The sequence below is a fragment of the Pararge aegeria genome, chromosome 9 (assembly GCF_905163445.1).
Source record: "Pararge aegeria chromosome 9, ilParAegt1.1, whole genome shotgun sequence".
NCBI lineage: Eukaryota > Metazoa > Arthropoda > Insecta > Lepidoptera > Nymphalidae > Pararge > Pararge aegeria.
Genome location: NC_053188.1, coordinates 5333175 through 5346321, shown reverse-complemented (window position 1 = coordinate 5346321; position 13147 = coordinate 5333175). Strand labels below are relative to the sequence as shown.

The 13147-nt window shown below is 35.8% G+C and overlaps 1 protein-coding gene across 1 annotated transcript; it reads right to left on the bottom strand.

Annotated features, from left to right (window-relative positions):
- Positions 1-2736: 2736 nt before the first annotated feature.
- Positions 2737-12959, bottom strand: LOC120626451 (sphingomyelin phosphodiesterase 1-like). Its single transcript, XM_039893976.1, has 10 exons — positions 12893-12959; positions 11869-12104; positions 10598-10759; positions 9834-9998; positions 8982-9350; positions 8313-8488; positions 6263-6457; positions 4823-4993; positions 3452-3629; positions 2737-3066 (listed from the first exon to the last, which is right to left on the bottom strand). The coding sequence occupies exons 1-10, from the start codon at positions 12957-12959 to the stop codon at positions 2737-2739; spliced, it is 2049 nt and encodes a 682-aa protein (XP_039749910.1).
- Between the last annotated feature and the right edge of the window lie 188 nt (positions 12960-13147).

Sequence of the window (13147 nt, the reverse complement as noted above, 5' to 3'; positions counted from 1 at the left end):
TCCGGTGTCCGGATTGTGAATGATAGATATTCACAAATGCATCGATGAAAATGAATTTTAGTTGTAATGACCTCTATTTGTGTCTAAGTCAAAGCGTTTGGCGAATAAATGGCGTGATATTAAAAAGTTGTGAATTTTATTAGGGTTCGTTAGTGCGAACTCAAATTAATTCGCACCAACTCTAAGGTTTTCAGCAGAAAAGTGGCAAACGCGTGATGTGATCAAAATCTCGTCCAAATAGCATCACTATGTGACGCCCACGACAACTTTGTTAAGAGTGTATCAATGAGTTGTACTTGTATGTAAACACACACTTGAGAGAGCATAATTTCTTTGAAAAGTCTGTCATTTTCCGACTAGAATAGGTCGATATTGATACTGCCCATGAAAGTCAATATTAATTGATAAATGTGAGACAAGAAGACATTGCAGCATTCTAGTTCTAAAATTTGCGTGTAAAAGCGATTCATATTGTGCATGCTATATTAGGAATAATGATGGTCCACGCTGCAGTAAAAAAGCAACGCATTTATGTGATTTTTTTACATCTTATTTGTAACGAAGTCGAGGTCAGATAAAGGCTATTTTTAATCCGCGCAAACAGCATCACGCGGAGAAATCCGTTGTAGTTGAATACCGAACACTTGTCAAGGGAGCCCGATATACACATCACCAAGTTTGTTTGTAATCAGTAATCGTATAATCTAAGATAAATAAGCTTCCGGTAGTGATTTACTTTTAGTATCTTAAATCTGTTATCTATACTTTTAATTAATAAATCTGTAACTGGAAGATTTCTGTACATTTAATATATTTTGAAAATTTTGACCGGGGGATGCTTTATAATCGATACTGAGCCCAAAACAGATATTTATAGAATTTTTGTCTGTCTGTCTGTCTGTCCGGGCATCACGTGAAAACTACTGAACGGATTTAAATAAAATTTTGTATAGTTGTTGCTGATATTCCGGGTACATAAAGGATACTTTTTATCCCGATAAACAGTAAGTTTCCTCCGGGAAATGGGATGAAATTTTTTTTATCAATTTTACTTCCTAACTCCGTTAAATTTGAATCAATTTTAATAATTCTTTTTTATTTGAAAGTGTATACTAACAAGTTTGTAGTGTCTTATTTTAATAAGGATCTTATAAATATTGTCGGAGATAAAGGACATAACTCTTCACATATAACAGCACGTCGCAAGGCATATGGGACAACGATCGAATGCATGCGTGCCATCCTGGAATAGCTCATAGGCTTCTGTTTATCCCGGAAAAGCCAACAGCTCCTACAGGATAACATTGCTTTTTTTCCGCATTTGTCTTTAAAATTCCACGCAACGGAGTTTTAGATTCACGTGTTTTTTTTAGATGGGCATAGTTGTAATATTATCAAGCTTTTGTTTGGTTGAACGCGCTAATCTCAGAAAATGCTTCGATGTGATGCTATGTTTCGATTTCAATTTTATTTTGCATTGGTAGTATTAATAGGCTATAAAACATCACGCTACTACCAATGGCTACCATCATTAATGCATAATGTTGCAAAAACTGAAAAAATATCCTTTTTGAGAGATTCCGATTCGTGCGATGCGTGAACGGTAAACGTTACGCCAAACGACGGAAATATGTAGTAAGTATATCGGAATTGTTTCTTTAAAGTTCTATAAAACAGTCCGCGACAGCATACGAATACTTTTTAAAGTTGAATCATTCGCAGACGAAGTCGCGCGGGTCCGCTAGTTATTATATAAGTACGTATCGCCTTACTTATAAGATTGAAATCTTTTAATAATTAAAATGAAATGAAAACCCGTAATCTATTTAAAAAAAAAACGATTAAAACTTTTATCTTCAAGTTAATTGTAGACTGGTATAAGAAGCGCAGAAGCCACATGCAAACCGCATCAGAAGCTTGAAGGTTATGCTTATTGAGCTGGATCCAGGTGATTGTTTAGTAGTAAGAGACGAGTAGTTTTTGAGACGGAGTTCGTTTAGGAAGTACTGCCGCCAAGCATTGTTGCAATGCTGTGTTCCGGTCTTAAAGGCGCGGTTGCCGGTGTAATTACTGGAGGCGTTGCCCTGTTTGCAGGCATTTTGTAGGTGTTGATTTCTTGGACGACATCGGCTTGTTCCCTCAATACACGATCAAGATTACTGCCAAATGTCACGTTCCCTGATACCCATACACTGTCTAGTTTACTGGATTTCAAGCCTCAAACTTCACGCCAGCTGGGAACTTGACAGTGAACTTTAACGTGTGTAGCCAGCTGTACTTTAGCGCGCTGATGAGTTCAAACAATATTGCAGACGTCATTCATATTTTTAAACTGAAATTCTAATCTTAATTGAAACTATTGCTATAAATACGAATGTAAGTATGGTTGTTACGCTTTTGTGCGTTTTGCAACCGATAAGGGGTTTAGGTTTAATATAACTGCCCAACTGAAGCCAGAATGGCTTCGATTTTTTTCGAATATTTAATTATGGCAGATTTTAAAAATTCTATATCTTCCATGCAGTAAACATTCACAATATCTTAATACTAGAATACTTCAGTATCTATGCAATAGTTTTAAGGATTATTACCGATCGAATCTCTCATTGACGATCAAATCCTAGAACTGTAAACACAAAACTCTTTGGTACACACTAACATACAAAAATTAATAAAACGACTGCATTGTTTTTATCATAGTATCACATTTATTATCCGAAACATTATATTTTAGTGCTATGAAAAGAATAATCGTCGCAGTTCTTCACACTTCTCTCGTTCCCACAGCACCGTAATAACAGTATTGCAAACCTTGTCAATTTTACACTCATCGTCACAATAAGGCTGAGAATCACTCAGTTTTGAGAAGAACGCAGAATACATTGCTAACAAGAACGACTTGTCGGTCACCATTCCTTTCACCAACTTATCCATAGATTTAGCAGATATGTCGGAAAGACCGAAAGAGTTCTTTACGTCGTACAGTTGGAACCAACGTGGACGATTGCCCGGGCTGAGGTTCGCTTCCGTGAGATTGTATATGTAGTTCGCGATGTTGAGCGGCTCCTGTTAAGATATATATGATTTATTATTGATTTAATACTTGTTATCGTTTTGTCAGATTATAGCGTTAAAGCTGATTGGCTAGTTGGGTTCTAGAGCGGTAGGGTAAACCAGCTCGAATCGTATCCCATCATTTTTTCCGAATTGAAATTGCAGTTGTAATGCAAGGACAACAAATCCAACTTATATGAACAACAAGTCACTTGATCTTAGTGGAAACACATTGAAGCTCCATCAAAATCCAATAAGAATCTTATTAGAATCCTCAAAAAATTTCGATGATCATCAGGATGATGAGTGAGGCAAATACGGCATTCTATATTACTACTAATACAACCCAATTTCGACTCCTTCCCATCATTTTAATCTGTTAATTGTGTAAACTTACGAAAGTGGTCGGAGCAAAGGTAGCTATCTTATAGTTGAGATTGTAGTTTGTGTATGTGGAGGCACTACCGGCTCCCCAGGCCACGTTAATAGGTGATCCGTCTTCTGTGCTGTAGAATATCTTAAACTCGTCAGAATGCGTATGTCCGTTAAACTCGGCAGCTATCGTTGCAGAGAATCTGTACAAAGAAGTAGTAAAATAAAAAAAACTAAAGTAGGTTAAAAATTCACACAAAAGGTGCGTCGCTCTTTTCTTAATAAGCTGATAAAGATGTTTAAACGTTGTTATTGGATAGAAGCAGGCGTTACTTTGCGGAAATCCATGATATACATATTATGAAAATTAAGCTTAATTTGCTATACTTCGCGACAGAAGGAGAATCCGTATGGTGTAATTTATAATTTCTTTAATCCTTATACTCCACACCAAACAGATCTTCGGCAATGTACCCACTATGCACGTTTCGCTCCGAAACCGGAGCATCCTCAGGAGATGTTGACTTTACAATGAATATTTGTTACGTACAAATTCTCCTGCTTTTTGCGGAGTATAGCAAATTAAGCTTAATTTTCATAATATTTAAACATTGTTGTCGAGTTGAAGAACTGTTTATCCAGATTTTGCATTTAATATGACGTGGTAAGATCATCGGATGAAATATATCATAATATATGAAAATTAGGTCACTATTATTCGATAGCTTAATTTTTTTATAAATCAAGTAGTTATTATTACCTTTTGCTTGCTTGTATGTGTGTGTAACGTATATTATAAAATGATATGGCAGTGTTTATGTAGTTATGGAAATATATAAATCTGGGTACACAGAATTTAATTGTGTTACCAATAAATTAGTGATAAAGAAAAATCGGTCCAGCCGTTCAGGAGGAGTTCAGTGACATACACACGCATACAAGAAATTATATTAATTATTATATTTCTTGTGTGCGTGTGTATATATATATATATATTTATTGTGTGCAGAGGGCTCTTGACAAGGGTAGACATTAGTCAGATACACACACACACACACACACACACACACACACACACACACACAGTGGCGTGCACTTCATATATGCACAAACGCACTGCCTACCTTTTTGAATAACTTATAGAAGGAAGAAAGATTTTTCCATTTTTTTTTCATCTTTCTGATTAATGCCTACCCTTGTCAAGAGCCTTCTGTACGCCACTGATTACATACATAACTAAGGAAAAGAAGGAAATAGTACCTACATCAGTGCCGAAATGTTGCTACTTTAAATATACCCCATGATGCAATTTCTGAAAAGGATTTCTCCTAAAAGGTAATAAAATGCTACAGCCATACCAAAATACGTTAATCCATAACACAGATGGCCTGCCTACCGATTAACTATCCTGTTGTACTCTCGAGTCCACGTGTGCGTAAGGTCGTCCACCCCTGGAGGTATATGAGCCAATATGTGTACCTTCTCACCCGCTAACTCAGCTTCGTGCAGTTGTTCGACCAACCAATCTAAATGCTTCTTGGCGTCTGATGGATCATAGACAAGCCACCTAAAACCACAGAATAAAGATAATTGACAATTCAAAGTGTACAGTGTCAAACCTTTTATTGAAAAACAAATCGTTGACTATAGCTAACTTCAGGGTGTCGGTTTTTCGTGACGGTGTGCGCGCGCATCGAAAAAATTTACTCTCATCATTTTTCCCTAACGCGCCAAAAGAAGTATAACTTCAGTGAACACATCGCCATCTAGCCCCAAGGTAAGCGAGCTTGTGTTATGGGTACGGTTTAGGACTGCATCACCACTTACTCTCAGTTAAGATTGGTCAGTAGACAATCTTTAACCTATATATATTTCTTGTGTGCGTCTGTATGGCACTGAACTCCTCCTAGACGGCTGGACCGATTTGAATGAATTTTTCGGTATGCGTTTGGGTGGCACCCTGGATGGTTTAGATTCACAAATCAGCCCGACAGATGGCGCTGGGGTCAGCTAGTATAGGTTACTAGCTTATATAGGTTTTATACACCTACTTAAGTTATAACTACAGCGAGAGTTTAGTTATTACTACTGTGATCTGTCATCTTCCCTGTTCCCGCGGGGGCTGTACGAGGCTACTAAGGAAACATAACGGAGAACGGACAGATCGCTATCTGTGCTGCTACGACCATCTACTGCGATCAACAACCCGTCTGCCCAGGGTGGTGATTATTGGCAATCTCTCCACTTGGGAGAGGCCTTTAGTCCAGCAATGGACAGTTATAGGCTATTAATAATTGATTTATTGTCTTAAGATATTTACAGTTAAAATAATAGGGTAGTACGTAAAGAGTAGGGCACGCGCTCTGCTTAACTTTTTTTTATTATTTTTATTATTGTTTTGTTTATATATCTTGTATTAATTTATGTATTTTACAAAAATATGAGCCTTGATGCCCGAATTAAAAAAAATATTATTATAAACGAGATATGAAATTATTTGTGTGGTCGTATGGTGCAATAAAAAAAGTAGAAAGCGGGATCCTAAGTCGGATATAAAGATTTTTTTTTTACTAGATAGGTTTACGCTTGACAACTATCAAGCAATGATGCGGTCTAAGTTAGGGCGCGCTTGCCTAGAAAATGCCCATTCAGGCAAAATCCTTGAAGGCATTCAAGTTGTATGAATCAGGAAAAACCGAAGCCTGAAGAGCGTTCCAAACCTTAGCGGTACGTATCAGAAACATAGATGAAAAGCGCTTCGTGCGTGTTACCTGTAAGGCTGTATGGCAACAACATAAGGAGCAGATAATATTATAAAAAAGGGATATCTACATACCAATTGAGTTTGTATGCAACGTTGGTATTGACTGAGATGGCTCGCAGACCAGGTCGGATTAGTATTGAGAAGGCACCCAATTTACGTACAGAGGCTTTTGCTTCCTCGGTCAAGTAAAAGTCCCATTTCCTCGCCAAGCTGTCGTACAGCCAGGTGGTGTTCAGTTTGTCTCCTTTGACGGTAATAGGTGCGAACCTGAAATGGAACCCCGTTTTTTTATAGAAACAATTGATGGACAAAACTGTCTATTCCATTTGATTGTACCTACATGGAAAACTATTGCCATTAAATAAACATAACTTTCCTTCGCTGGGAATGTATCGAACCCGAATATCCATAAACCAGTGGCGTGCACAGGGTTTTTGACCAGGGTATGCATAAAGCTGGTACATGGCATAAAATGGAAAAATTCCCCTCCAATACGAGTTATATAAAGTAATTTGGGTATGCAGTGCTTTTGTGCATATATAAAGTGCACGCCACTGCCATCAACCTAATGTGTAGATTTTAATCCTCATGTGTCCGCAATATTTAAGAAAGGCAACAATGCCCAGCGATGCTGCTCCGCGGCAGAAATAAGTATGGTAGAGGTATAGTAATATGTCACTGTCAGTTACCTTGGCCAACGAATTAGTTTGGCCATCCAAAGGGGCAAAGCTGCCAGCATCTTAGGAACTGTGCCTCGCTGCGGTGGTTTCGAGGATGTTTTAGATTTTATTTAGTTTTAAATAGTTTAGTTTATTTTAGGTTATATTTGTTTAATTAAATTAAATCAATTAAAAATTAAAAAGACAAAATTAAATTTTACTGCCAACATACAATTATATTTGTTTGTTTTTAGTTTATTTCATTTTATTTATTTACCCAATTTTAAGATCTTTTCTTTCTTTTTTTTTGTTTATGTTCTCATTGATAATATGTTTTTGTGTAGTGTGTACTTTATATTATGTTGTTTCCTATGTGTTGTTTTTTTCTCGAATAAAAGATTTATTATTATTATTTTTCTATCATTTATTGATTTTCATTTGTTTTTAATTATTAACAATGCTTGATAAATAAAAAAACACTATTATTAAAAATGTATACCCTCCGCTTGCGGGGCTTTTGAATGTCCAAGCAACCGGCGGTCAGGGCTCCAGAGTGAGGAACCTTCTCACAATACGCGCCGTTTCAACGACTACTGCCTTCTGAATCCGACTTTTGATCCAACAACCAAGCGAAAGCTCTTAAGATGTTGGTCGAAGCTTTTCGCGAGAAGACCATTAATTATATAACAACATTATTGTTGCATTTATTATTATTGTTAGTGCCTACTCCCACGTAAGAGCTATGTTACATTGCCAACTACTACTAAAAATAAATTTAGGTGAAGATGTGTGTGCGAATATTTATTTATTTTCATGTTACTCCTTAATTGGGATTGGTTGGGATTTAGACCTTTCTTTTGGGGATCCCCGGCACGTACCTCTTACATTTTGGAGTTATGTGCGTTTTAAATATTTTAGTATCTCTCCGCAATGTCCTCTAAGGCGTGTGAAGTCTACCAATCCGCACTTGGCCAGCAATGTGAACTAAAGCCTAAACCTTTCTCATTATTAGAATTTAGAAGAGACCAGTTCATTGCAGTGGGCCGGTAATTGATTGATAATTTCGATGATTACTTAATCTTACTTACGATAATGCGTATATTTTGATAATTAAAAAAAAATATATTTAATAAAACTAAAAAACTAGCAATATTAAACGGTTACCCATGCACCATACATTTTTTAATATAAGAAAAATCGGCTAAGGCAATGGTTGGAAATGAAAATTTACATCATTCCTGCCTTATCGATTATAGGTGAAAATTATATAAATTAACAAAATTCTTATTATGCAAATTGAAAAATTGAATAATTTTATCCAATAAGGTACTCATCGGTCCTCGATATATCTACAAAGTTTGAACGAAATCAGACAGTTTGAAGAGGGTCTAAATCAAGTTCAAAGGAGTCGGTTACAAACAAACAGGTGAGGATTTTATAAAGCGTGTTAAAAGGAGACTCACTGATTTGTAGGTTGAGATTCATGGTTTCCAATTGTTGGTATGATAGTAACATTGTCCCCGAATTCCTGTCGCATTACGTCGATTGTGTAAGAGTTTATTTCTTTTATTAAATCGTACGTGGTCTCCCACACGTGATGGTCGATGCTGTCTCCCATGTAGTAAACAACATCTACGTTCTGAAAATAAAATCACAACCTCAATGGATGGTTTATCATTAAGTTAGACGTAGTATTGGATAGAAGCAGGCTTTACTTTGCGGATATCCATAATATATTATGAAGATATAGCTTAATTTGCTATACGCCGCGAAAAGCAGGAGAATCTGTGTGGTGTTATTTATAACTTCTTCAATCCTTATACTCCACACCAAACAGATCTTCGACAATGTACCCTCTACGCACGTTTCGCTCCGAAACCGGAGCATCCTCCGAGACTTTAAAATGAATTGTTAAGTGAAAAATTCGCCCGAATTTCGGTTTTCCTGGATTAAAAGTGGCCTTTCTTCAGCAGTGAATGCATATCGGCTGATGATGATATCGGGTATATAGATAACCCAACAAGACGAGGTGTGCTCTATTTACCCAAAGATATAGTTGAGCATTATAACTTACTAGGAGAAGTTGGAGAAAAACTGAATCGTAGAATAAGTATTGTCTCAAACATACTAACCCTGTGGGCAGAAGCAATTCTCTTAATAACGTCATCATAGGCCCAATATGGTGTATCGCAATTTCGATAATCACCCCAGAACCCTGCCGGCGAAGTATCTCGTTTTTCTCTTGTCCTTCTCTTTCTATACTTTACTGCCTTGGCAATGTCCAAATCGAGTAGTTTCTCTTCATCAAATTTTGATATATAATCTTCAGTTATAAATTCCTCTGTATCTTTATCTACATCTGTTTGCGTGCGTGATATTTGTCCTTTCCTACAGCAAGTTGGTTCGTCACAATCGGCCACTCCATTTGGCTCGTAAAGTGGATCTATATGCACATCTGTGATAAGAGCTATTGTAAGCGGACTTGGCCTCGAATTGGAAACCTTTAAATTAATAATAATATTAAATAAACAAAGCTAACGCGGTTATGAAGACTCATATTTGTTCATTATAGTTCATAGTTGAATTTATTAGAAAAATAATAAAAATACGAGAGAGGTAAAGTAAAGAGAGTGAAACTCGAATTTCAGGATCAAGGATGATAGCTTTACTAACAATAAGTAATAACTACATTCTAAAGTGTTATTCTGGAGAGCTTCTGAATTTTTAGCAGCTCAGTTTTGGGAAAAGCAAGTCAACTAGACATTTTTAATTTTCGTTATCAATAATTGCGAGAGAATGTTTAATGGTTTAAGAACGCATCAATTTATCGGAGAGATGTTTTTCATGCACGCAAGATGCAATTAAAGAATTGGAGAGTACACGATAGGTTAGGTAGGTACTTTTAAGGATAATACATATTCTAGCGTCCGATATCGAAGGGAAAAGGAAGTGATTGAATTATCTTAAAACTATTCATGGCTAACCTTAACGTTTGTGATGTCATGACGTTCCGGTAAATTAACTGTCCAATTAAATCTGGGGTCCTGGATCGTACAGTAATTAGGGTCATCGTCCTTTTGTAAAACTAGTGCGCAAAATGTCCTCGGTGTAGCTTCGGGTGTTGTCTTAATGATGTGGGTAAATATCGGCTACAAAAAATTACATTATTTACAAATCCAAAAAATAAGGAGCATTTATCTGTATATAAAGCGTATTTATGTATATTATTCATAAAAATATTCATCATTCATCTTAGTACCCATAACACAAGCTACGCTTACTCTGTGGCTAGATGTCGATTTATTTACTATCTATATTTATTTATTCATTTATTAAACATAGGTGTTTCCCGCAATTTCCACTTTTTTTTTTGTTTTTAAGATGTATGGCATTGATTTTAGGTGTAGTTCCTCAGATATTTTAAGGTTGTCCAATCTTGTAAAAAAAATCTGGTGTAATTTTAAAAAGAACTTTTCAATTAGGTAAGTGTATCTTGAAAAAGAACTGTTTGGTTTTTATGTATCATTAATTTTTTTGTTTCGCTATAACTTAAAAAAATCTTTCCACTTATATTATAAAGATATAATATAAGTGTATACCACGATAGAGATAGGTGATGGATCAGCATTGTTCACTATTCTTCCAACATCTCGAACATTCGAATAATGTTGATAATGATGACGATAGTAGGTATATAGGACACCTTCGTAACTTAGTTTGTAATTTAATAAAATAGTTTCATACTAACGACATTTAATTCGAGAACACCACGGCAAGATTCAGGCTTCAAGAATCCCAGAGACCTGCACATTACTTCCGCAGATTTAATAACTGTGTCATCAGTTGCTCCTTTAAGAACCAGATCGAAGAACGCTGCGATGCCGCTTCGGCATATTAGGCAGGTAAGACTCTGAAAAAAATGGTTTGAAGATGATGATGATACTTTTATTAAGCACTTAGTCAAATCGGCCAAGCAAAGTAGAGCTCTGAGGTGCGATTTCGGATTGTGCATGAAAATCTTATACATTTAAACGGTAATTTTTGTACTAGCTGTTGCCCGTTATTCGAACGCGTTTATGACGGTTTTCTTGGAATAAAAAGCCTATGTTACTACTCTCCGTCCTTTCAACTAACTCTGTGCCAAAAATCAAGTTGGTTGTTGCTTTAGTTAAGCTGTAAATAAAGCATAAACAAACACACTTTCGCATTTATAGTATAAATAAATAAAAAATATAAATATGCTACGAAACACCGCCATCTAGCCCCAAAGTAAGCGTAGCTTTTGTTTTGGGTGCAAAGATGACTGATGATAATTTTTATTTATTAATTTAAATAAATACTTATTAAATACAGATAAACGCCCAGACACTGAAAAACATTTATGTTCATCACACAAACATTTTCCAGTTTTGAAAATAGAACCCAAGGCCGAAAGAAAGCAGGGTCGCTGCCCACTGCGCCAATCGGCCGTCAATATTATTAACGGTTGATAAAATCTGCTATTATAATTAGAAGATTTACAGAAAATGTTAATTTTTGTGTTTTGGGGTTCATAGATAGGTTATTGGATAAATTATGTTGGTGCTTAAATATAAAATATGAATCGATTAAATAGTTAGATCAAAAACTACATTGATTAGGTTTTTTTTACAGAATAAGTAAGTATTTGCATTTAACGACCCATGAATTGCATAACTTATTTTAACGATATTGCAGTAGGTAAATGAACTTCATGAAGTGCCGACGATTGTATCAGTTCAATAAAGACCTGATAATTTATTATTGTTTTATCAATTAAAGATGAATATCAGTCTTTGTACTTACAGGGCCGTTTTTGACGTCAGTCTCTAAATTTAAAGTCCTCTAAATTTTAAACATACGTCTTACTAATATTAGATTCACCATTCGCCCAATGTTTTACTGACCTTATTATCCATAGTTTAGATTTGAATGCACGATCTGCAAATCCGATAACGTCATAGCAAAATGATTTTATACGTTCTAAAACTATGTACTTACTTCTCTGCCTCTTTGATCCTGCCTTCGTATTGTATTGGAAGCAGACCTGTAGATTTGGAAAACATCTTGAAGTGTCTTCAAATCTTCTTGCGATCTTTCACTTTTTGCCACCGTTTGAAACAATTTGTATAGCTCATCTAAAAAAGATGCAAACTTATTGTCTGAATTAAGACAATTCAGAGGGAGTCTTTTTTTTGCGCAAAGGATCAGCGCAAAAATGCAGCTAACATTGCATTCTTGGCATTATTCCACGCAGCACGACTTGTACTTACAGCGAGTTTTATTTCAATTTAGTTTAAGTTTACGATTTAACGTATAAAAATATACAGACAATCGGTCCACCAATTAGCACTGGTGGATTACGGCCTTTCTCTGTAACAACATTCCCCGTAAGATTATATGGGGTTTTTAAAGATGTATTGATATTGTCTAGTCATATTCAAAATCTATGATTTAATTTATGGCTTACAGTCATACTTATATGTTCTTTGTTTAGACGACGACGTTTAGGGCGCTGAAAAGCTGATAGGCAGAGAGACCAAGTTCGTTAAATAAGCTAAACGTTAGATCTCTGTTTCCCGGATAATATTTATATTATTTATCGAAGTTAAATCTGTCTCTTTACTAATAGGCAATAAGGTTTAAGTTGGTTTGAAAACGCTAATCTCTAAATTTTCAGGTGGATCAGAATTTGTTTTTAGCATAGACCAATCTTTGGGAAAGGCTATGTTTTATAAAGCGGCAGTTTAAAAAAAAAAAAAAGTAATTTTTTTACAAGGAGCCCAATTTTGGAGGAAGCTGTTATAAGGTATTTAACATTACGCTGTGATCCTTAGGCTGCACGCACACAGTCAATATTATTGACAATATGCAGAATATTGTGAATCTTAACGTGTGTGCGGGAGGAGCCCAGGCGGGTAATTCGATGCGGTGGGTCGAGGTATATTGTTTAGAATAGCGAAAGTATTTCAATGAGCTTTAAATATTAGACTAATAATGACTTAAGGGGCAATGATTTACTTACCAGAATTTATAAGACGCGATGCAAAACTTGAGCCCAATATTAACAAGGCGGCAAAAAACACTTTCATCTCGACTCCGCGAGAAACTATTCCAGATGATAACGTGTTATCGGGCCTTTTATATTAACTTTATATTTGTTAAACATAAGTGCACTTGAGAAATTGTTTGAAATAGTAATATACTTTAGAACAAATAATCTATATCTATGGATTTAAAGACCGCCTACTGATCCATCCGCGCTATTGTGACTAGACGA

What these genes read in the sequence shown, in the direction of transcription:
- LOC120626451 (XM_039893976.1), bottom strand. Translation starts at nt 12,959, where the DNA reads ATGAAAGTGTTTTTTGCCGCCTTGTTAATATTGGGCTCAAGTTTTGCA. An exon ending in ATCGCGTCTTATAAATTCTG is followed by an intron (nt 12,105 to 12,892) that starts GTAAGTAAATCA and finishes AATAATGCCAAG; the next exon opens with AATGCAATGTTAGCTGCATT. An exon ending in TACAACAGGATAGTTAATCG is followed by an intron (nt 3,630 to 4,822) that starts GTAGGCAGGCCA and finishes TTCTTTGTACAG; the next exon opens with ATTCTCTGCAACGATAGCTG.